Source organism: Tachypleus tridentatus, chromosome 2, assembly GCF_004210375.1.
Source record: "Tachypleus tridentatus isolate NWPU-2018 chromosome 2, ASM421037v1, whole genome shotgun sequence".
NCBI classification, from domain to species: Eukaryota; Metazoa; Arthropoda; class Merostomata; order Xiphosura; family Limulidae; genus Tachypleus; species Tachypleus tridentatus.
Genome location: NC_134826.1, coordinates 9,689,086 through 9,714,093, shown reverse-complemented (window position 1 = coordinate 9,714,093; position 25,008 = coordinate 9,689,086). Strand labels below are relative to the sequence as shown.

The following is a 25,008-nucleotide window of genomic DNA, read 5'->3' as shown; positions in this document are numbered from 1 at the left end:
TAATGTTTCTACCTTTCTAGATCATCTTGTCCCTAAGATGTATCCAGCAATGGTCACTTGCAAACTTTCTTAACCTGAAGATGACCTAGGAAGGTAGAAACATTGTTCTCTCCTTATCAATAAAAGTGTTAATACCCATACCAGCCATTCTGAAATACATTTTTATTTCAAGTGGATTTCTCGTCATCAATAATTAGTGTCATTGAAAATAACTGGTTATTTCCACTAACTGTAAAGTTTTATTATCACCATTGTTCTTTAAAGGTACCATATTCTGTCTTTGTAAGAAAACAATAAAATTTGTGAAGCACACCACTGTTAAAGCTTAGCTCTAAATCGTTGTTTGGTTAATGCACAAAGCGCAAGCTCTAATATTCATAACACTACTTAATATTACTGTCATATATTAGGTTCAGACCTGTCACGTGTTTCTCAACCTTTAATAAAATATTAATATAATTAACACGTAATAAATAAACTCAGTATAACAATATAATTTTGAAATCTAAGTTCAAAAGATCCAGATCTAGCTACACTTTGATCAACATGTATTATTAGGTGATGCTAGTTTTGAGGATTTCCATTCTCATCAGTAACCCTGAACAAAGGTTAACCAAAGAGAGATAAGCTGGACCTATATATAGTTCAAAGTATCAAAGATACTGTTGGTGTGAATATGTTTTGTGGTCACTATGGTCACCTATATACTGTATAAGTGAAGAAAAAATGCTATAACCAAAATTTGCTGACACTATTATGACTGACTTTATATATTTGTGATAATAAATCTACTGAAGAATTCTCAAACCAATGTATTTATAATTTTCTTTAAAATACATATATTTATAATTATCTAATTCAAATTTCTGTGACTGTCAACCTATATTCACTAAATAACTTTCCAATGAGATGTAACTTCAATGATTTCAAATACACATGATTTCTATTATTATTTGTTGTTATTTGTAAAGTTGTTTCCCAATCAAGTTTTCAACGAATGTAAAATGAATTACACTTACTTTTAAATTAAGATATAATAGAAGATCCACTATCTCAGTCTGTCATTCAAACAAATATAGTGTATCAAAATATGCCTATATTTCTATAAATTATATGAATCCTTATATGCTATTTAGTTACTTAACACTATGCTTATAAAAATGTGTTGATGAATGTATCTACTTAATCTTACGTTTTAAAATATTTAGTAAATTACTAAATCTCCAACTTAGTCTAACGTAAGAATATTAACAGTAACAAAGTAAAACAAATATTTGTAACTGACTTGTCTTGAACATTAGTTCACTTCTTTAACTCCTAATACTAATAGAAGTATTAAATTTAAAAGATTAAAGGTTTTATAAATTTATTCTTTGTTATTATCTTAAGAATCGCAGGCTTACCCATGTTACTACCTTAGAACAAGCGTCAATACTACTACTACCAATGACAAATAATCTTACTTTCCTATGAAATACCATTATACTAACACGACAACTGAAGGTTGTATTCTAACAATACTTAATGGCCGCAATACCACTAGGCTTAACTTATTATCGTGTAGCATAATATTTTAAATTAATGTACGTATCTCTAATGCATCTTTTACACTTTGTTATATTGAAAAGTAAAACATTTAATTTCACCTTTCTAATGTCAGTCTAATGCAAAAACTGGAAATAAAAACACATTTCTGATTTACTATTTAAAAAAAAAAAAAAAAGTGATTTAAATTGGCTCGCCCTCTATCGATATGTATTCGTTAAGGTATCATATTTATATATATGATTTTGCACCAATTTATGTTGAATGTCAAAAAGCCAGAAAAGCATTTAAGCTCATTGCATCAATTCTGGTATTAACAAATTATATGTCTACATGAACAACATAAGAAATGTTAAGCTTTTGAACAATTCTAATGTGAATATCTTTAGGAAGAAAAAAATTACAGCGAAAGTCTTATACAAGTTTTTGTTAACATTTTTGAAAATTGTACAAGTTTTATCCACTTTGAGTTTAGTCTCCTAATTCCGAAGTGATATAATTAGAAATTTAGAGTCGAATAACGAGCTAGTAAACACTTTAAACATTATAGTTTAAAAAAAAACGTTTTACAGATGAACAATAAATGTTTGGCATTTTTAATTAAATGGTGCTTTGTACAACACACGGACTGAATGGCCAGGACAGAAACCCCAGGAGTGGAATGCAAAGTTATAACTTCCCTCACTGCAGAAAATGTGGAACGTATTTAATAATAATAATATATATCGTAGCTCGAACCTTGAACTTTTATCGTACTGTTGCTTAAGCTAAATACTGATAAATGAAAAATGGTTGAGATAGCTACTGTTTATAAGGAAATACTTTAGTGGATGATGTACACAGTTAATCCATTCGAGTATTCTTTGATAAATTGTTTATGCAGATGTTGTTGTTTGTTATTAAGCACAAAGTTACAAAAAAAGAGGCTATCGCTGCTTTGCCCACCACAGATATCGAACCCTGAATTCTAGCAGTATAAATCCATACACACACAGGTGTTATTAGGAACAAAATAAATAAGGTATATTGTTAAAGATCACTGGTGAGTTCAACTTAAAAACAGGAATTAAATAAATAGCATGGATTTAAAAATATGTTTTCTTGCTTCACAAACTTGGTAAAAAAAATTATAAATCTTCTGCCTTTTCATCCTCTGATTTTAGGAGGGTGTTAAAAGGATACAATATTAAATATTAATTGATAAATTATATTACTTTCATACAAATGTGACAAAATTTTCAAATTGATCAGGAATGGATAATGTGGTAGAAAGTAAAGGGCGAAAACAAATGAAATGTTTTTCATTGAATTAATGTTGTAATCGGAGTTGTTGGTGAATTTGTTTGTAGTTCATTACTTTATTAGTTACACTGATAATTATTAAGATACCTTTTATTTGTAAAATGACCAAAATTCCCCGATGAAACTAAATTTCTAAAAATCCTGATATTGCGTAATGAGTAGTCACGTACTTTGAAAAATTGCTCCATTACTAAGAAGTGTAAACTATTACAAGACTTAGAAACAATTTATCTGCTTTGTAAGAGTAATATCGGTTTCTAGTATGAGATGATAGCATAACCATTGACAAAAGCTGCAATATTGCACTTAGGTCCTGCAATACTTGGTACCATCGACTGCAATGAAACAGAATGGCAGTGATACAGACCACCTTTTGAAATACTCCCAGTGACTATTTCACAGTATTGGCTGAAGTTTGCTGTACTTGTTCAGCCACCTGAGAATAAATAGAAACTTTTTCAATAAACTTTCTATCTATGTAAGTAAGTTTAACTTTTCCAGAGAAGTGTATAGAAAAAATAAACGTTATTGCTTTAGAACCCATATTCCTTTGTTATACCAAGAAGGTTACCAGTGTGTGTAATGTACAATGCACTAGTGTTTAGGTGTATAATTACATTTGAGGGTAGGTTGGCAAAGACTAATATGGGTAATCAAATCAGATGCTCTCCCCACAGAGAAATAAACAATAATAATATTAATAAAAACATGTAGAAAGCTGAGATTGAAATACCTGGATCCTCCCTCACTGCAGTGGAATGTAGTGTTAATGTTATAAATAGTATTCAACCAAGATATTTTAAACTTAGTTCTGAATTTCATGTTTTATGGCATTAATAAATTTGGTTTGATATTTTTCAGTGTACATGCATAAGCATACATATATTTTATATACACATTATTAAATGGACAACTAAAATTTGAAATACATGTTAATGATACAATTTATATGCTTTCATTGAACTGCCTAAGTTTGGTTAAAGATATAAAAATAATATTATTGCTGGTAACAAACTTGCCAAGAAAATTGTACTGAAGTTATACTTGAAGATTTTCCTTGGTGAACTTTATCATAATGGTACATAATTGTAGGACATATTCTAGTACAATAAGGTGTGTATAACAACCTTGTTTAACTGTGTGATAATGTGTGTGTGTATAACGACCTTTGTTTAACTGTGTGATAAGGTGTGTGTCTATAATTACCTTTGTTTAACTGTGTGATAAGGTGTGCGTGTATAACGACCTTTGTTTAACTGTGTGATAAGGTGTGTGTGTGTGTATAACGACCTTTGTTTAACTGTGTGTGTGTGTGTATAACGACCTTTGTTTAACTGTGTGATAAGGTGTGTGTGTATAACAACCTTGTTTAACTGTGTGATAATGTGTGTGTGTATAACGACCTTTGTTTAACTGTGTGATAAGGTGTGTGTCTATAATGACCTTTGTTTAACTGTGTGATAAGGTGTGTGTGTGTGTATAACAACCTTGTTTAACTGTGTGATAAGGTGTGTGTGTGTGTATAACAACCTTGTTTAACTGTGTGATAAGGTGTGTGTGTATAACGACCTTTGTTTAACTGTGTGATAAGGTGTGTGTGTGTGTGTGTATAACAACCTTGTTTAACTGTGTGATAAGGTGTGTGTGTGTGTATAACAACCTTGTTTAACTGTGTGATAATGTGTGTGTGTATAACGACCTTTGTTTAACTGTGTGATAAGGTGTGTGTCTATAATGACCTTTGTTTAACTGTGTGATAAGGTGTGCGTGTATAACGACCTTTGTTTAACTGTGTGATAAGGTGTGCGTGTATAACGACCTTTGTTTAACTGTGTGATAAGGTGTGCGTGTATAACGACCTTTGTTTAACTGTGTGATAAGGTGTGTGTGTGTGTATAACAACCTTGTTTAACTGTGTGATAAGGTGTGTGTGTGTGTATAACAACCTTGTTTAACTGTGTGATAAGGTGTGTGTGTATAACGACCTTTGTTTAACTGTGTGATAAGGTGTGTGTGTGTGTGTGTATAGCGACCTTTGTTTAACTGTGTGATAAGGTGTGCGTGTATAACGACCTTTGTTTAACTGTGTGATAAGGTGTGCGTGTATAACGACCTTTGTTTAACTGTGTGATAAGGTGTGTGTGTTTGTCTATAACGACCTTTGTTTAACTGTGTGATAAGGTGTGCGTGTATAACGACCTTTGTTTAACTGTGTGATAAGGTGTGCGTGTATAACGACCTTTGTTTAACTGTGTGATAATGTGTGTGTGTGTGTGTGTGTGTGTGTATAACGACCTTTGTTTAACTGTGTGATAAGGTGTGCGTGTATAACGACCTTTGTTTAACTGTGTGATAAGGTGTGTGTGTATAACGACCTTGTTTAACTGTGTGATAAGGAGTGTGTGTGTGTGTGTGTATAACGACCTTTGTTTAACTGTGTGATAAGGTGTGTGTCTATAACGACCTTTGTTTAACTGTGTGATAAGGTGTGTGTGTATAACGACCTTTGTTTAACTGTGTGATAAGGTGTGTGTGTGTATAACGACCTTTGTTTAACTGTGTGATAAGGTGTGTGTGTATAACGACCTTGTTTAACTGTGTGATAAGGTGTGTGTGTATAACGACCTTTGTTTAACTGTGTGATAAGGTGTGTGTGTGTGTATAACGACCTTTGTTTAACTGTGTGATAAGGTGTGTGTGCGTGTATAACGACCTTTGTTTAACTGTGTGATAAGGTGTGTGTGCGTGTATAACGACCTTTGTTTAACTGTGTGATAAGGTGTGTGTGCGTGTATAACGACCTTTGTTTAACTGTGTGATAAATGCTTTCCTTCATTTTCAGGAAGATGAAACTGATATTTCTGAGCACGAAGACTATCAGACTGTCCTTGTTATATCGAAGAACATCTCGATTATATTGTTTGTTCAGTTGTTGTTGTTTTACATAAATAATAAATTTATCTTGTTGTTAATTGTTTCTATAGTATGTTGTTTCATAGACTTGCTTTACTCCAGTAAGATTAAAAATGCATTACTTTAGATATACAGATATTGTGTCCTAAACATATTATGTATTACCTTCACTGGTAATTAACTCTTCCTGTTTAATTAATTTCCATGTATTGGGTCATGTTTCCACAAGCTGATGTTCCACATGTTTACAGTGAATATTTAGTGTTGTATAGCTTCCCATCTATAATAGTAACATCTCATTATAAATTATCACTCTTGTTTAAGGCTGTATAAAATACGTCTATTGTTTATAGAAAACCAGAGACTATTCACGTGTAGTTCTACCTACCAATTCTGTGTTTGGTAGGTGTGGGTCACAAGATCCAGGACTACTGTAAGCCAGCACATAATGATTTGATGGTGAATTGTGTTACTCAACTGTGTGATTCTAGTCCTACATTGTGGAATATGTAATGTTTCCTGTTTATAAATTACCTGTCAATTTTATTGTGTCAGTTGTTATTGTTTAAGTTTATTGGTTTGTAGGAACGTATCTTGGTTTTATAACTTTTAAAATAAACCGTAAAAACACCTTAAATTACGTTCCGTTAGTAAGGTTAATATGAAATACGACATGATTAAATGTTAAAGAGAAAAAATTAGCTTAACTGCTTAATACAGTGGTTCCCAAACGTTATCAGCTTGTTACCCAATTTAACATGCCACATTAAGCATGTTACCCCTTTCACAAAATGTTTTCAACATTGATATATATGGCTAAATTAAACTAGAGATATATTGCACTTTATTTATTACACTTTATTTATTTACAATCTATTTATATAATTTATTTACACTGAATTACACTTTTAATTATTGTATTTGATCATTGTGCATTTCTAATGAATATTGCCAAAGATGTCAAGAACATCAGTGGGATGGATGGAGTTGCATACTTGAAGCTAGTTTAGAAATTCTTGGCTTTGTGGTTGAAAGTGCCAGCCTGGCATCGTTTGCAACATTCAAGCGAGTCCTCTTTTTTGTTTTCATCCCCAGCACGGTTGAGAACCCCTTCTCGCACAGATACGTTGTTGAGAATGATACCAACAACTTCAAGGCTCTCTTGGACAGAATTGGCGAGTCAGCTAGTTGTGAAATCCAAAAGGAATCTGCATTTTGGTTTTGGAATTTGACTTTCAAGACTTCATTTGCTCGCATTGTGATCCACTCCTCCTTTGCAGGGAAACATCATCATGAATGGCCTCATCAGGTACAGAAAAGGGATGAATGATCCACTGAAGACTGGCTGTTTTTAGGTCACTCTCTGGAAAGTAGTGCTGCATGCTTGTTTCAAGCCCCTTCAAATGGTCGCTCATCTCTTTGTTGATGGTCTGTAAAAGTGATCCAGTATCATAACTATTCTCCTCAACAAACTGGTCTAGGGAGGGAAACTGAGCGATCACTCCTTTCTCCAAGCCTCGAATCCAGAGTCTCAGATTTCCCAGAAATGCAGTCACACTGTGATGGGCATCAATAACAATCGTGTTTTGGCCCTGGAGTTGCAGATTATCACTGTTCAGCTCCGCAAATATGTCAGCCAAGTAACAAAGTCGAGCAAGCCACTCCTTATCAGTGAACTTGGTAGCAAAAGGAGATTCTTCTTGTTTCAGAAATTCCTGAAGAGCCGTTCGGAGCTCAATGACTCGACGTACAACTTTGCCGCGTGACAACCAGCGAACATCGGTGTGGTAGAGCAGAACTTGATACTGCTCTCCCATTTCCTTGCACAGCTCCCTGAATATGCGCGAATTCACATCCCTGGACTTGATGAAATTGACGATTTTCAACACATCTTCAAACACTAATTTCAGATTACCAGGCAGGCTTTTTGATCCAAGAGAGTACCGATGAATGATGCAATGATCTACAGAAATTTCTGGATTCACAGCTTGTATGAGGCCCCGTAATCCACGATTATGACCCATCATCGACGGTGCTCCATCGACGGAGACCTAGATTAAAAAAGAAAAAATATTATAGATTGCGTCAGTTAGTCATTCTTACTTATTTTTTGCGTTATAATTATATGGTTTTAATTTAATTTAATTTATTTTGGTACTTTAGTATTTCAGTACGACAGGTACGATACTTTTTTGTGAATTATGTATAAAATATTAGCTTCACCACAGCTACTTGTACAATAAATAAAATTATATGACTATATGCCATGTAATTCATTGTATTTATACTAATCTAGACTTTATATAAACATCTCTCCCTACCTGTTGAACGCTGTTCCAATCCAATCCATTCGTGGTAAAGAAACTGTTGATGATATTGAAGATATCTTCTCCCTTCGTGGTTGTCAGCAGATCTTCGCATAATAGGAACTCTTCTTTGATCTTGTCCTGGTGGACGTAACGAACGAACCCAAGGAGAACAGCACAACTGGCTACGTCACACGATTCATCAAATTGCAAGGAGAATTTGCTATATGAGCTTTCCTTGATCTCTGTTGTAACTTGGGACATAATATCTGATGCCATGTCATCGACTCGTCGGCGGATTGTGTTGTTTGATAGAGATATGACTCTCGCTTGATCCACCCCACATACCTTGCTTACCATCTCGTATGCACGAGGCATAATCAGATTCTCTGCAATGGTGTGGCATTTTTGTTGTTCGGCAACTTTATATGCAACAAAGTAAGATGCTTCGACCGCAGCTTGAAGCTTTTGGGCTTGAATTCCAGATGAACCGAACTGGATATTCTTCAGTGCTACAGCCCGGCGCTGAAAATAAGCCTGATCCTCATTTTGAAGATTTGGATGGCACTTCTGGAGGTGAGCTGAGAGTTTTGATGGCTTGAGGCTTTCATTTGTCAACACTTTGTGACATACTACACATTGTGGCCGATCCTCTCCACCAGAAGGTAAATTCACAAAGCCATAGCGAAGAAACGCGTCAGAGTAGGTGCGCTTTTTAGACATTTTATTGTTTAATCTGCAGAAAAAGAAAAACTGCATAAAAAAGTGTGAACAATGTGAACTTATTATTTTTTTCATGGCATTCTGGATAGCATTAAAAGAGCTTATTCAGCATAGGAATGATGTAATAGTAGGTAAATACTAACTATACTGCACAGGGCAGTACATATACATACCAGGTTTTGTCTACCTCGGCTGATGCTCACATAGAAACTGACAGTGTGAAATAGAGGCAACCTCAGGCAGTGAGTGACGCGTACTGGACAAGTCGATGAGTCATCAGGGTTACTGAGTGACTTGTGTTCTGAAGCATACTTGTCAAAATACTTTTAGGTTACCACACACTTAGATACATATTTTTTTCTTTTCTACTACTGTATATTAGTTTTTGATGTTTATTGTTATTTGGTTTAACTTTATTACATACTTAAAATAGGTTTAATTTACAACTTTACATACTAAGACTAAGTTAACATTAATCCTAATACCAGCTACCTCAATGGTTTCTTGATTTTCAGAATTTTAACTTTTTTTCTGTCACCCCTCCATTACCCCCGGTAAATTGTTAAATTACCCCCAGTTTGGGAACCACTGGCTTAATAGATGGCAGCAGTGTGTAAGTTTGTGCCTGGTGCCTTGAAAAGCTTTTCTTTTGTATTTAACTTCAACAGAAAATTTAGGCAACTTGTATAAAATACGTGCTTTCTTCACTAATTTCTAACGTTGAAATTTTCCAACTATTTAAGAAAAGCGGCTCTAATAGCCTGTAATATTTGTTGTGCGCTTTTCTACCAAAGAAAACCGAGTTGTTTTAATTATAAAGAATACCTGTTTTAAAACGAGCGATTCACTCGCTACCCACTGGCTTACTCTCCACTAGTTTTCATAACGATATTTGAATGTTTAAGTAAAATGTTTTTTTCGCGCATAAATTTGGTTAAATAATAATTTAACTAAATAGTAAAATAGAATTCTGTTGTCCCTGTATGTTTTCGTTTTCAAATAACCTAATGTTATGATTACATAAATTGTTTATATTGGTTTTGTATTGTACTGCTAATAAAAATGTATTTTCTTTTAGAAATTTCTCGAAGCACATGCGTGTACTATAATCAAATATTTGTATATCTTAATCTAAACGTTTTAAGAAGACATGCAAGTGTGATGTCATTCGTGTCTTAACCTATCACGTATCATACTCCATTTCACTTGGATATTGTGGGTCTTGTGTCTCTTATTTAAGTAAACTATTATTCTGCTAGGAACATGTTGGAAATACGGAATGTCCACGAACTTTATAAACAAAGTTGGCCTTCGATTGAAAGCTCACAGTAATTGGCTGGTAGACTGATTAAAAATAAATAAATTTAGTTGGAAGCTAACCACTGTCATATTTTCTCTGTAGATTTGTATCTAAAACCTGTTTCAATGCCTGTGATGGACACAGTACAGATAGCCCATTGTATAGCTTTGTGCTTTTAACACGCTTACATTCTACTAAAGAATAGTTTTTTATTGTCTAAGGTTCGTGTTAATAAATAATTCTTATTTTGATAACAATTAATTGAAGTATTTGTCAGCATACCTGAGCTGAAAATTAGTGTTTCTTGCATGCTGTAGTAATGAAAATCATGTTTTCAATGGATGTGCTCTACTGGACCCTTACCTCAAGGCAATCCTTTAATGTATAAACGAGATATAAATACTTTCTTCCCACGGAAACTAATCGATTTTTTTCCTAAATTTGATCTACCAATAAATTTTTGCAACGTACAATATTTGGTCTAGGAATCCGTCGCCTGTACGAATTTGTTTAATGTTGTGACATCTGTTTGAAGTTATGCACAATGGGCTATCTGTTCTTTGTCTACCACAGATGTATAAACCCAGTTTCTAGCATAGTAAGTCGGTAGAGATGCCGCTGTGTTATAAAGTTATTCAAAAAACGTTCAATTTTGACAAAATGTTTGCTCACATCTACGCAGAAAGTCGTGAACTACCAGCTGAAATTTTTATTACAGCTTCAACTGAGCGTAAAGGTGGGCATTTGTCATTTGGATTAAATACGGCGGATTTGCCACAACAAAATTATAGCGTATTTGAATGTGCAAGTACATAAGCATTGATTAGGTTAAGGAAACTCCAGTTTTCAAAAGAAAGATAAAGTTGGACGGTTATTATTAATTGGTGATTGATAATGTGTGCACAAATTTGCAAACTTTCATATAATTCTCCTAATTGAAGAGCATTTAGCATCACGGGATATTAACGTAAGTAATGATTCTTGATACGGCTGTACCGAGTGTATGTGTTTGATGACAAGAAACTGTTCATCTATATTCCATGGCGTTACTCTTAAGGAAATTAACTGTTGTACAGAGGAAAATCATCCTATATTTTACAAAGTTGCTTCTTTAATGTTCCGTTTCGAATAATTCGGTTGCGACCTTAAAGTTAGTGTTAGTTGCTATCGAGTGTCATTTTCTTTCTTGGAGTACTTGTTCGTGTGTATTGACAAAAGTCGTGATATCTAATCAAAAAACCTTGCGTGTGGAGAAAAGTGTGTGAGTGGGGGCAAAAGAAGATTGAGGGAGCGACTTAAAGAAATGAAATCAAAATTGGTGGGCCCGGCATGGCCAAGCGCGTTAAGGCGTGCGATTCGTAATCTGAGAGTCGCGGGTTCGCATCCGCGTCGCGCCAAACATGCTCGCTCTCCTAGCCATGGGGGGCGTTATAAGTGACGATCAATCTCACTATTCGTTGGTAAAAGAGTAGCCCTAAGAGTTGGCAGTGGGTGGTGATGACTAGCTGCCTTCCCTCTAGTCTTACACTGCTAAATTAAGAACGGCTAGTACAGATAGCCCTCGAGTAGCTTTGTGCGTGCGAAATTCCAAAAACAAACTCGCAGAACATGGCGTAGCATAATATTATGCAGCGAGAATGAGGGACAGCACACAGATACACTGGATACCTAAGATATAGTGATGGGCAGGGACTTACGGGCCACCCTATACTTTAAAATTAAAAGTGGTAATACACAATTTTTGATAATATTACACTCTTACATAGATACAAATAACGTCAGCTCTCTTCATTAGCTATTTCGAACGTTATACTGACCACTAAATCCTCTAAGAAACTTCCAACTTTTAAAGTGTAGTTTAAACGATGCGAGAAGGTGCCAATGTGCTAATTTCAACAAGGAAAAATGATCACCTCATGTCCATAAGAATTAATTGTGCATATTTTACCGCTGGATAAAACAACTGAAATAATTATCCAAAGTCTATTAAAATTAATTATATTTTTGTACATTAATAACTGGTAAAATAAAATACTACTGCGATACAATTCAGGGGTAACAAAAAACGTGTAAATACCAAGACTTACCCATGTTCGCATCAACTTTGACAATGGGCTAAGCCTACTTTAATGGATCTCAAATCAGTGGATTTAGCAATACTCTTTTTATTTTTGACATCTACAAAAACCCATCTACTCTTGTCAAAATTTTAAAAAACTCATGAAGTTAAACAAACAAGTAATAAACGTACTTAAACACAGATGTCTAACATACTCCATAACTGCATGCCACTAAACAAGTCATTATAGAAAGTTATGAAATACAGTCACCCTTGTATGCAGCAGGTAACAGGTAATATTTATCATTTTTGAAGATTTTATCTTAAAATTGTTCATACCTCTAGAGCCGCAGCACCCCAGGTGTTTGTCCAATTCATCGCCAACCCTAAAAGTCTTACTTAGTATGTTTACATTTTTAGGTTAAAATATTAGTAAAATACAAAATATTGATTTTATTTATTTAAAAAAAAAAAGTGAACGATTTTCTAAACACACTAACACTACTTCCCACACCGTTAATTTAAAATCAAAGAACACCAACTGACATATGCTCACTTCTACGCTGCGATTTGCACCTAGAATTTTCTTTTACTTCAGACCTATCTACCAGGAGTTCTGGAATATCAAAAATATGAGGAATAAAAATATATTTCGCTCATTATTTCCCAATTTAAAAACTCAATATATACACTGGTAGCCAAAATCTTAAGGACAATGAACATAAAGAAAAAATATGCATTTTGCGTTGTTAGACTCAACCACTTATTTGGGTAGAGCTGCGAAAGATGAAAATAAGAAAAGGGAAAATAAAAATAAAAAAACCTTTTGGCATTTAATAGAGAAAATGTAAACACTATGAAATTAGCCTAAATATTAGCTGGTCAGAAGTTTAAGGCCATACTGAAACGAAGCGTTAATCGGTAAACATGTGATGAAATTCAGTCATATATGTTCAAGCATTAGCGTTGTGAACATCTCCCACTGACATCTCCTATGTTACATTGGGTAAAAACATGACAAAGGCTAAACAGTTGACAGAGTTTGAACGTGGCTGAATTATCGAGCTGCAAAAGCAAGGTCTCTCTCTCGATGTGCCATCGCTGGTGAGATTGGGCGTAGTAAAATTGATGTTGCAAATTTCTTAAAAGATCCTGATGGATACGGAACGAGAATTTCAAGTGGTTGGCCTAAGAAAATTTCGCCGGCATTGAGCAGGAGGATTTGACGGGTTATCCGTCAAGACACCAGCCAATCGTCGAACCAGATTAAGGCCCTTATGGACGCAGAATGCAGCTTAAGAACAATAAGACGGCATCTACGAGAGAAACCCTTCAAAAACCGTAAACGTCTTCAAAAGCCATGCTTTCTTCCACACCACGAAACAGCTTGGTTAAATTTTGCTGAGAAACACCAAACATAGGACGTAGAAAAGTGGAAGAAGGTTTTGTTCTCTGATGAGAAAAAATTAACCTGGATGGTCCAGATGGCTTACAACGTTACTGTCACAATAAGGATATCCCACTGGAGACATTTTCTACACAACACAGTGGAGGAGGTTCGATCATGATCTGGGGTGCTTTCTCCTTCCATGGAACAATGGAGCTTCAGGTTATACAGGGGCGTCAAACAGCAGCTAGCTACACTGGCATGTTGGAGAGAACATCCTTATTGACTGAAGGCCCTCGTTTGTGTGGAAGTGACTGGATCTTTCAGCAGGACAACGCTGCAATCCACAATGCCCGCAGAACAAAGAACTCTTTCTTGGCGAGTAACGTGATTCTTTTGGACCATCCACCGTGTTCGCGCGAACTGAACCCCATTGAAAATATTTGTTGATGGATGGCAAGGGAAGTCTATAGAAATGGACGTCAATTCCAAACAGTGCATGATCTTCGTGGAGCCATCTTCACCATTTGGAAAAGCGTTACAGCCAGCCTTCTGCAAACGCTTATGTCGACTATGCTAAAGCGAATGTTTGCAGTTATTCGCAATGACGGCCGTGCAACTCGCTACTGAGACCTCTTGTTGGCCATTTCCTACCCTGTTTAGGACTTTTTTTTGGTATGGTCTGAAACTTTTGACCAGCTAGTATTTAGGCTAATTTCATAGTGTTCACATTTTCCCTATTAAATGCTAAAAAAGGTTTTTATTTTTCCCTTCTCTTATTTTCATCTTTCGAAGCTCTACTCAAATAAGTGATTGAGTCCAACAACGCAAAATGCATATTTTTTCTTTATGCTCATTGGCCTTAAGATTTTGGCCAGCAGTGTATAAATATATATTATTATTATTGTTGTTGTTGGTCTTGTTTAACAGATGTGAACATTTCTGCGCTTGGTGCGCTGGCATCACTAAGAGTAAATAAAGGTATTTTCAATAAATAATTCATATAACATTTAACCTTTTCTACGAGAATAAGCGATAAACGCCTATTACTACATGTAAGTAGATACATTCACTGAAATACTTTATACTCTAACAATCTACAGATTTAAAAGTTTCAGTAGTAGGTGGGGTCAGCAGATAGCCCGATGTGGCTTTGCTATAAGAAGATACACACACTTAGAGGAAACTTCATACAGTCCCCTCTGTATTTAATCCTGGTTTGATTCCCCTCGGTGGGGTCAGCAGATAGCCCGATGTGGCTTTGCTATAAGAAGATACACACACTTAGAGGAAACTTCATACAGTCCCCTCTGTATTTAATCCTGGTTTGATTCCCCTCGGTGGGGTCAGCAGATAGCCCGATGTGGCTTTGCTATAAGAAGATACACACACTTAGAGGAAACTTCATACAGTCCTCTCTGTATTTAATACTGGTTTGATTCCCCTCGGTGGGGTCAGCAGATACCCCGATGTGGCTTTGCTATAAGAAGATACACACACTTAGAGGAAACTTCATACAGTCCCTCTGTATTTAATCCTGGTTTGATTCCCCTCGGTGGGGTCAGCAGATAGCCCGATGTGGCTTTGCTATAAGAAGATACACACACTTAGAGGAAACTTCATACAGTCCCCTCTGTATTTAATCCTGGTTTGATTCCCCTCGGTGAGGTCAGCAGATAGCCCGATGTGGCTTTGCTATAAGAAGATACACACACTTAGAGGAAACTTCATACAGTCCCCTATGTATTTAATACTGGTTTGATTCCCCTCGGTGGGGTCAGCAGATACCCCGATGTGGCTTTGCTATAAGAAGATACACACACTTAGAGGAAACTTCATACAGTCCCCTCTGTATTTAATCCACAACTCGACACATGGAAAGATTAAGACTAAACCTGAGCCTAGAAAGAGACACTGAAAAAATAGATATTATTGTGATAAAAAATAACAACAAGAAACGTGTATTTAAATAGCGATGTTGACGTCATTTTTCAAAAACAGAGTAAATACTGTAGTTATAAGAAGTGGCTTGACATAAAACATAGAGGTTCACTTTAAATATGTTATTATTAACGGAAATTGTTATCCTTGTAAAATCTTTTGAGTTATAAAAGAGGGCCTGTCGCAGAAGTCACCAAAACATCTCCAACAAACAAAAGTAACTCTGCAAATAGAAAATCCGTCGTCTTCTCTACGAGCACGTGGCCTCAGCACGAGTTCTTTGGTAACGTAATGAGCACAGTTTGTGAGTACGTTTGATAAAGGTGCTTCAGAACAACATTAAGATATTACTCACATCTCGTTATCGTGCGAGGGCTATCTTTGTGAAATTGTTCTGAATGCAGGGTTAATTAGGCGTAGATAAAAAGGTATCTGTCATGTGGTACACACACAACATGTGTTGATTCATTTTCGTCATCGAGAATGTTCGAAAGAGTGGATAAAATCAGTTCAACTGACTAGGGAGGGATGAAGATATGTGAATATGGATACAAAATAGTGGATGTATGTTCTGTTTAATGTGGGTTTACTCGGGAATGTGAAAAGTGGGTTATTGTTTTTTAAACCACTTACAACTACTAAAATCACTTCAAGGATAAATCTATACAGTAAGTGTGAGAAACGTTTGCTCAATTACTTCTTTTAATTAATTTCACTCTTAATGAAGCAATCTTCGATTGATGAAGATCATGAAACTTGTGATTTTAAAACTTTTAATAAACTGGTTTTTAAGTGTTTTTGTCTTTATTACTGTAGAACCGTTAATAAACTGTTGTTTTTTTTTCATGTGTTTTGTCCTTGTGATTTTAAAACCATTAATAAACTGGTTTTCAAGTGTTTTGTCCTTGTGATTTTAAAACCGTTAATAAACTGGTTCTTCAAGTGTTTTGTCCTTGTGATTTTAAAACCGTTAATAAACTGGTTCTGCAAGTGTTTTGTTCTTGTAATTTTAAAACCGTTAATAAACTGGTTCTTCAAGTGTTTTGTCCTTGTGATTTTAAAACCGTTAATAAACTGGTTCTGCAAGTGTTTTGTTCTTGTAATTTTAAAACCGTTAATAAACTGGTTTTTAAGTGTTTTGTCCTTGTGATTTTAAAACCGTAAATAAAGTGGTTTCTTCAAGTGTTTTGTTCTTGTGATTTTAAAACTGTAAATAAAGTGGTTTCTTCAAGTGTTTTGTTCTTGTGATTTTAAAACCGTTAATAAACTGGTGCTATGATACGAGATATTTTAAGCTTTACATCTCTCAAGAATCTTGTATAAATGTATGCATTTTGTCCATATTCTTAGTGTCTGCGTGAACCGCTGTTGGTCTGCCATCACCACAGAAACAGAATGTCAGTTACATATCAACGAATTAAAACATGGGTAAGTCTACAGTGTACACCACTAGTAAGTCTACACTAAATTGTTAGGAATTAATCATAGTGTCATCACATTTCAAAACGTGATGTAATAATGATAATAAAAATGTAGATTTACCTTATGGTATTATTGAGTGGTTCTTAGCATGACTTAAATGTTCAACAATTACTTTTTCACGATGGGTGTTATAAGTAGCTGAAACCGTTTTAAAAATTTAAGTTAATCCAGCACTGGAGATCGGTACTTTTGTTTTATATATATATATATATATATCTGTAATGTAGTGTCATTTCCAGACGTGCTTAAGAACTTGTGTTTGGACTTTGAAATGTCGTGACTTTGGACTTGTATTCATTAGTTCGTTTTAGTTAAAGTTATAAATTTAATGTGCTTGTCACGCACGAAGTTACCTCAGATGACATTACATATTTCTTCGCAAAATGAACCTTCAAAATCGAACCGAAGGTATGTGGAGTTCTTATTGAAATATCTCATCAATCATAACACAAACAAACTTAACTTTCTTCTTCGATCATCGCTTGTCCAACCATAGTTTGTCGCTAGAACTACAAGTAAGTGTTGTTCAGACTAAATATAACTTTGCTGTAACTGACCCTTTGACTGACTCTAGCTGCACGTGGATATTAAGGTACAATTAATTTACAAGCCGGAGAGATAACATAGCGTGGCCACACACTCTTGACCAAGTTTCTTGTTCATGTATAACAAGTGGGCTTCTACAGACATTAAAGCCCTGAAGCCGTGTTTGCTTATGTCCAGATAATCTATGCTACTCTGACCAAGTTTATTTCATCTCATCTGCCAGTGACTGAACGACATTTTCGCTTTAGCATGTCTTAAACAGTTGAGTCGGTGCATGAGACCAAACGCCATTAAGATGGCTACGCGACTTGCACGTGTAGTATCTTCAGTGAGTGCACGACCCCAAAGGTCACTAAGATCTCTAAGTGTTCACTGAACGATTGCTAGAACATTAGTATATCTTGTATATCACTAGCGACCATTCGTCAATTGAACTCGAAGAATAAAATATTAACCTCCTTAATGTTACCACAGTTCCTCTTGGACAGTGAGCTTTAGTTCCCACAAGATTTAATTCACTCCTAATCCAAATACAATAACAAACTCACGATTGCCGCAGTCTTGCGTTGCCAATTTATAACGTAAACCAATAAACTAAGTCTATCTCGACTGATTTGGTGTCAAATAATGGGATCTCATCTTTTCCACAGCACAAGATTTACTAATATTGTAGGCTGTAGTACTTGGAGGCCAAGTACTGTAATATATTATGTTGTTGAACTTGTAGATCAAGTACTGTAATATACTATGTTGTTGAACTTGTAGATCAAGTACTGTAATATATTATGTTGTTGAACTTGTAGATCAAGTACTGTATTATATTATGTTGTTGAACTCGTAGATCAAGTACTGTAATATACTGTGTTGTTGAACTTGTAGATCAAGTACTGTAAGATACTATTTTGTTGAACTCACAGGTCAAGTACTGTAATATATTATTTTGTTGAACTCGTAGATCAAGTACTGTATTATATTATGTTGTTGAACTTGTAGATCAAGTACTGTATTATATTATGTTGTTGAACTCGTAGATCAAGTACTGTAATATACTGTGTTGTTGAACTTGTAGATCAAGTACTGTAAGATACTATTTTGTTGAACTCACAGGTCAAGTACTGTAATATATTATTTTGTTGAACTCGTAGATCAAGTACTGTATTATATTATGTTCTTGAACTTGTAGATCAAGTACTGTATTATATTATGTTGTTGAACTCGTAGATCAAGTACTGTAATATACTGTGTTGTTGAACTTGTAGATCAAGTACTGTAAGATACTATTTTGTTGAACTCACAGGTCAAGTACTGTAATATATTATTTTGTTGAACTCGTAGATCAAGTACTGTATTATATTATGTTGTTGAACTCGTAGATCAAGTACTGTATTATATTATGTTGTTGAACTCGTAGATCAAGTACTGTATTATATTATGTTGTTGAACTCGTAGATCAAGTACTGTAACATACTATGTTGTTGAACTCACAGGTCAAGTACTGTAATATATTGTGTTGTTGAACTTGTAGGTCAACTACTGTAAGTTGTAAGACCCACAGATAAAGTTCTGCTTCTATTCTGCACATTACACCAATAAAGACTTTCCTTTTCTAAATAAACTTTTCAGCATAGTATTAAAACAAAAAAAAAAAAAAACATATAAGGTATTTGTTTTTTCAAAGCAAATATGAAAAAGGCTTGAGGCTAGAAATATATATAATGTGAGTGATAAATTCAGAAACAGGTTAGACTGACGCGCACACTATCATTCAGTAGTATAACTATATCCAGCACTTCGTTTAGTCACTCGTTGTTACTTGGAGCAATCTCCTGCTTGGGTAGTTACAGTACGTTTTCCGATGATGTAACTTGAGATGTGTAAATATATAGACGAGATTGAGGACGTACAACAACTGCCTATTAGTCCTACCTGCTGGTTTATTCTGAAAAGAACCCGCTAATGAACTGAGCTGAACGCCATTGTTTCCTTGTTTCACATTCAACCGACCGCTTTGGGGCGCTATAAAATAATTATATGTGTAATGAATTCGGAGGTAAAGATTCAACTAAATATAAAGTTCGCTTCCAAACTAAGTTGTTTGTCCTGATGGTTAGATGTAAGCTGGTTTGATCCTCATAAAAAAAAAAAAAGAGAAGTTTGTGGGGAGAGACGAGATCAGGCGGTGGGTGTAAAAATGTAGGTGATTCGTCACATGATCTTAAAGTATTCTACGCTCACGACTATTCGTCAGTCCGACTCCTCCTCGAAAAATAAAGAACAAAATGGGAATCACCGCGTGGACCGAACGAGATAAATGGCATAAGAGACCAATAAAAACGTGTCAGACGACACCGAAGAAAGGCGCGTACAGACAACGTTCTCTGACTACATCAAGAAGAAAACTCCTCAGAAAATTTGCCGAAAGTGAAGAAGCGAACAAGACCCAGTTGATAAGTTGTAACATCAGAAATCCTGGAAGTGTTATAATATTTGCTCCGACAGTTTAAGATACAGTTGTCGGTAGACAAATCGAACGGTGTTGTGTTCTAATCTTAGAACGTTTAAGGTACTCTCTCCAATTAAAGGTAATATTATTTTATTATTAATCACTTCTTTACTCGAATTCTGTCAGACTATTGAATTATGAACAAAGACGATCTGTCTCCACGTGCTTTCTTCTCGCCTAATTTCAGCGGTTCATCATCACTTCTTCTCATAGAAGCGACTCAGATTCAATGCCAACAGGACCTGGATTGTAGAACAGGTAGGACTAATCTCTTTGTTTTATTTGTAGAAAAAACCACAATTGAAAACTGTAATTAACGTGCTATTTCTGGTAACTAGTAATAGCTTCACAATTCTGAACTTCCATTGATTCTAATAAATTATGAGTGACAATAAAGTACAAGAACGCGTCATCCAAACTACATCCAATACCGGATGTAGCACATCAGGCCAGCTGGGATACGACAGACGTATTAATGGTTGAAACTTTATTTATATTATCAAATTGCATGAACAATAAAAACAGGATATGAGAAGATTAGTGGTTGACTACAACGTTCAGATAATTTCAAGATAAATATGAGAATATCCTTGATGCTTATTCAGAAAGGAAGTTGTGAAAAGTTGGTGTCACATATGGAAGAAAGAAACGTTATGTTATTTAGAGCATTCTAAATGTTTTTGTTTGTTGGATTTTACGCAAAGCTAGATGAAGCTGTTTTAGCTGTCTTTAATTTTGAAGTGATAGATTAGAGAAAAGCTAATCATAAACATCCCCGGCCAACTGTTGGGATACTCTTGTAAGGCCGAATAGAAAGTATTGACTGTCTCTCTTGTAATGCACCCAGAATTCAGAGTGTATTAATTTTAGGCAGTAGCGTTTGTTTGAATTTTGCGCAAAGCTACATGAGAGATATCTGTTCAAGCCGTCCTTAATTTAGCAGTGTAAGACTAGAGGGAAGGCAGCTAGTTATCACCACCCACCACCAACTCTTGGGCTACTCTTTTACCAACGAATATTAGAATTAATCGTCACATTATGACGTTCCCACGGCTGAAAAGACGCGCATGTTTGATGTGACGAGGATTCGAACCAACGGCCTTTCAGGTTGAGAATAGAGCGCCCTAACCACCTGGCCAGGCCGGGCGAGTATTAACGTAAGATAGTTTTAATCATAGGTTTCTAACATTAATTTATGTACCTTTAAGCATACATTGATAAACGTTAACGCAAGTTAGTTTTCAAATGGCAAAGTTAATAAAGACAACGTCTTGTTTTATGACACAGGTCTGCCACGAGAAGATACAGACTCATGTGAAAGTTCACGTGGCAGAGAGGAAATGAAGAAGCCAGTAATGAGCTCGTTACGCAAATCGAAGACGGTCCCATTAAAGACAGTCCCTCTAGGGAACCAGGAGAAAGAAAAATGTTCAATAACCGAATCCAGTTCCGTCAAGATAAGCCCTTCCATTCCAGTTTTGTCCACAGATACTGGCCAGTCCGTAGACAGCACGGAGGGATCCATGAACGAACATTTGTACCCATGGAAGCAACGCAGAGACCGGATAAATTTCACGATGTTTCAGTTGTATGAGATGGAGCGAGCGTTTAAAGAGAATCACTATCCGGACATATTTACTCGCGAGTTACTGGCTTTGCGTCTGAACATCTGTGAATCACGCATTCAGGTAAACTTTTCTCTTTCTTCTGACATGAGGAATGGACAGAAAAAACTGACCGAGGTTTTCTTATCTTAAAATTTTATAAAGCTTTTGTAGTAAGAAACTAGCCTAGATATTCTGATTCTTAACATTTCTAGGTTTTTTAATAACAAGAAACTGCTCTTATAATTCTAATTGCTCAAATATATTAAGGCTTTAATAACAAAATAAACTGTTCGTATTTATTCTTATTTCTAGAGTAGATTAAGGCCTTCTTTTACTCCCACATAAGTATTTGGTTATAACTGACAGTTATATCTATTCCAAATTTTAATGGAAACATGGCAAATGATATGTTGTGCCTTCGTAGAATAATTAGTTCTGAATGTCGTTCACAGCTATGAGAGTGAAATTTTGAAACTGAAACTAGGCATGTGTCAACGCCCTCTACCATGAATATGTTTGTAATTTAATAAGTTGATATAATATTTTCCTTCTTTAACAATTTTTGTATACCAACTGCAAACAACAAGTAAAGGTGGTGTGTTTTTAAATTAATTTTTGTTTTCAAGTTCTAATTGTAACTAATCTCTTCAGCCCTGGTATTCTCTGTATGTTCCAGTTACTACTGTAAGCATAAGAAAATATATATCTGTATTGAAACTACCGGATTTCTAATTTATTCACTTACATGATCCTTGAAACATGACATTATTTATAATGTATGAACTAAAGGATGGACAAAGATATGCTATATATTTATTCAAAACATTTGAAATGTATGCGCAGCGAGGTAAACAAGTTAAGAGAGTTTTATACTTTTTGTAAGAAGTTCTAACAATGTAAGTAGGCCTAACTTCAAACACAAATTGCCGATACCACTGTAGGCCTAATCAAGTAATAACTCTTCACAGAAGTTTCCTTTATTGATTAGCAAGCAGTACTAACTTACGAATTTGCTGAAAGAAGCAGTAACTCTCACTGATCTCAGTAACTTTACTTCATCACTGGTCATATTTATATCTACACTTTCTATTTCTCAACGATTACGAACCTTCTGAATTTTAGCGCTCATTCTAATGAAGAGCTCCCTATATGAGACGTCGATATTAAAGTATATATAAAATATTGCCTACACAAATAATACATTACTATGAGTGTTTACTTCCTATGTTTAGTAATAACAACATGAAAATGTTTTGTAACTTAAAATCAAAAGTGTTTGAATATTTTAATACTATATGTAATTGTCAGTCTAATCTTGTTTGAGATTTATGGTTGTGTTGTTATGTACATTATTTTTTTAGTTTAGTATGACTGGCTTCAGACTTTGATACTCATGACTGAATACAACTTTGAAATTTCTATATTTCAGGTATGGTTTCAGAACAGAAGAGCAAAAGAGAGAAGACGAGAGAAGGCTACGGGTTGTAAAAGTCCTTTGCAAAGTAGCGAGTCCACATTAGTTTCTCGAAGGGATTCATGTCATTCCACTCGTATCTACTCAGATCCTCTGTGTAGCCACGATCTTCTGAGCCATGCAGCCACGCCTATCCTAAATCATCCCTTCTCAGTCTGTGGCAGGATCAGTAATCCAACAGTTTTCCCATGGCATAAGTCTAGACCTATCAGTCCTCTCGAGTTGGCTCTCCTATCGGTTCATATAAGTCAGCGGGAACACGCCTACAGCGTCTTGTCCCCTTCTGTTCAACACTTTGGTTCGTTATCGACTATCAAGGCAGTTGACAAGGCCCTAACAAATCTAAAACTCTTGCAGCAAAAGGCACAACAATACTCCAACTCATCTTCTTCTCTCGCTTCAACTAATGCTTCGAATTAATGAATCTAACAGTTGCTAACTAAACTAAACCTAACAAACAAAGTAGAACTCTAAAGTTTGCCTTTAAATAGAGTAATTGTTATCAATGTTTGTTAGAAAGGAAGATGAACAGAAAGTTATATACTAGATAATCCAAACATCTTTAGGCTTAGCCACAAGATTCCCTAAGCCTAAATCAATTAGCAACTGTTTTGTTTGTCCCAAAGAAGCAGCGAAACTTTGACTTAAACAATGCCAGTTACGTTTTTCTAAGTAACGGACTGTGTTTTATTTACCTCTTAAACAATGAATACAACAATCCAGTTCGCACTACAAGCTTTAATATGCAAAATGAAATGCAATTTGTTTCCGTTTGGTGAAAGGTCATCTCGATATTTACGTCGTGTTTTTTAGCACTAGTTTCTTAACATGAACAAAGGTGCAGGATAATACTGAAAAATGAATATGTATACATATAACATTATGTGAAACTAGAGAACAATAAAAGGAAAATAGTGAAATAGTTTAACTTCCATGATAGTTTATTTCTGTGCCTATTATTGTACTACACTAATTCAGAACATGAAATTAATTTTCAAACGTTAGCGATACATTAAATCGACTTGGCTGTGCAACAACTCTCAGCGATGACTACTACACATCTCAACGATTGTTTGTAATCTGTTAATATTTCATAAATATTCTAATGTGCTCTATATTTTTAAGTTACACGTGACAAGTACATTGCCTTTTACGCTACAATATTTGAAATTAATGTTCAAACCCTGAATTGTAGCGTCATAAGTTCTCAAATTTTCCACTGAATTTATATGTAAAAACCAGAAGCCTTTTATAACTATATATGTATAATTACTGACGCCTATGAAAGGATTAACAATATACCCACTGTAGACAGTGACAGTCTACAAAGCCACAGTCAAGCTTGGAGAAATCAGCGTGGAATGTAACTTGAAATAATGGTTTATATATATAAACCAAGTTACCTTAAATAATGGTACTCATTATCCTACATTTTTATAACGTTTTGCGTATTGGTATCAGGCCCGGCATGGCCAAGCGCGTAAGGCGCGCGACTCGTAATCCGAGGGTCGCGCTAAACATGCTCGCCCTCCCAGCCGTGGGGGCGTTATAATGTTACGGTCAATCCCACTTTTCGTTGGTAAAAAAGTAGCCCAAGAGTTGGCGGTGGGTGGTGATGACTAGCTGCCTTCCCTCTAGTCTTACACTGCTAAATTAGGGACGGCTAGCACAGATAGCCCTCGAGTAGCTTTGTGCGAAATTCCAAAACAAACAAACGTATTGGTATCTTTAAATGTAGAATTATTAGATATTATTCGATTTTATACAGCGAACTGTTTAAATTAGGCGCAACGCCACAATATTATTTACACACCTAAATTAATTTAGTCTACTATATAATGCATTAAAAAGGGTTAAAAAACATTTCCAATATAATATACACACCGCAATTATATTACGCCTAACTTTATTTCTTTAGTT

At 35.2% G+C, this 25,008-nt stretch overlaps 3 protein-coding genes across 12 annotated transcripts in view; 1 reads left to right on the top strand and 2 right to left on the bottom strand.

The window, feature by feature from the left end:
* Window positions 1–1,764, bottom strand: part of DCP2 (decapping mRNA 2) — a 215,505-nt gene extending 213,741 nt beyond the window's left edge. For 3 of the 8 annotated variants that reach the window (XM_076477860.1, XM_076477904.1, XM_076477887.1), the window contains exon 1: window positions 1,404–1,547. The gene's annotated coding sequence lies outside the window, so the exon portion shown is untranslated. Of the gene's footprint in view, window positions 1–1,019; window positions 1,042–1,403; window positions 1,548–1,646 lie in introns of those variants that run through there. The other 5 variants (XR_013020373.1, XM_076477851.1, XM_076477895.1 and 2 more) reach the window with 4 other exon arrangements.
* A 1,479-nt stretch (window positions 1,765–3,243) lies between these two features.
* Window positions 3,244–8,426, bottom strand: LOC143239140 (zinc finger BED domain-containing protein 5-like). Its single transcript, XM_076479988.1, has 3 exons — window positions 8,082–8,426; window positions 7,234–7,811; window positions 3,244–3,283 (listed from the first exon to the last, which is right to left on the bottom strand). The coding sequence occupies exons 1-3, from the start codon at window positions 8,424–8,426 to the stop codon at window positions 3,244–3,246; spliced, it is 963 nt and encodes a 320-aa protein (XP_076336103.1).
* A 7,450-nt stretch (window positions 8,427–15,876) lies between these two features.
* Window positions 15,877–24,000, top strand: LOC143237978 (retinal homeobox protein Rx-like). Of its 3 annotated transcripts, XM_076477817.1 has the most exons (4): window positions 15,877–16,034; window positions 16,827–16,904; window positions 21,295–21,695; window positions 23,044–24,000. In XM_076477817.1, the coding sequence occupies exons 2-4, from the start codon at window positions 16,901–16,903 to the stop codon at window positions 23,506–23,508; spliced, it is 870 nt and encodes a 289-aa protein (XP_076333932.1). In that variant the 5' UTR covers window positions 15,877–16,034; window positions 16,827–16,900; the 3' UTR covers window positions 23,509–24,000. The 3 variants fall into 3 exon arrangements, with proteins under 3 accessions (XP_076333932.1, XP_076333925.1, XP_076333939.1); XM_076477810.1 differs by lacking the exons at window positions 15,877–16,034; window positions 16,827–16,904 and adding an exon at window positions 19,354–20,265; XM_076477824.1 differs by lacking the exons at window positions 15,877–16,034; window positions 16,827–16,904 and adding an exon at window positions 20,657–21,164.
* Window positions 24,001–25,008: the final 1,008 nt, after the last annotated feature.

Excerpts from the sequence above, each read along its gene's own strand:
- LOC143239140 (XM_076479988.1), bottom strand. The coding sequence starts at position 8,426 with ATGGTAAGCAAGGTATGTGGGGTGGATCAAGCGAGAGTCATATCTCTA. Across the intron at positions 7,812-8,081 it reads ATTGGAACAGCGTTCAACAG|GTCTCCGTCGATGGAGCACC; the intron begins GTAGGGAGAGAT and ends TTTTTAATCTAG. Across the intron at positions 3,284-7,233 it reads CAGTTTCCCTCCCTAGACCA|GTGGCTGAACAAGTACAGCA; the intron begins GTTTGTTGAGGA and ends ATTTATTCTCAG.
- LOC143237978 (XM_076477810.1), top strand. The coding sequence starts at position 20,145 with ATGAACAAAGACGATCTGTCTCCACGTGCTTTCTTCTCGCCTAATTTC. Across the intron at positions 20,266-21,294 it reads GGACCTGGATTGTAGAACAG|GTCTGCCACGAGAAGATACA; the intron begins GTAGGACTAATC and ends TTTATGACACAG. Across the intron at positions 21,696-23,043 it reads TCTGTGAATCACGCATTCAG|GTATGGTTTCAGAACAGAAG; the intron begins GTAAACTTTTCT and ends TCTATATTTCAG.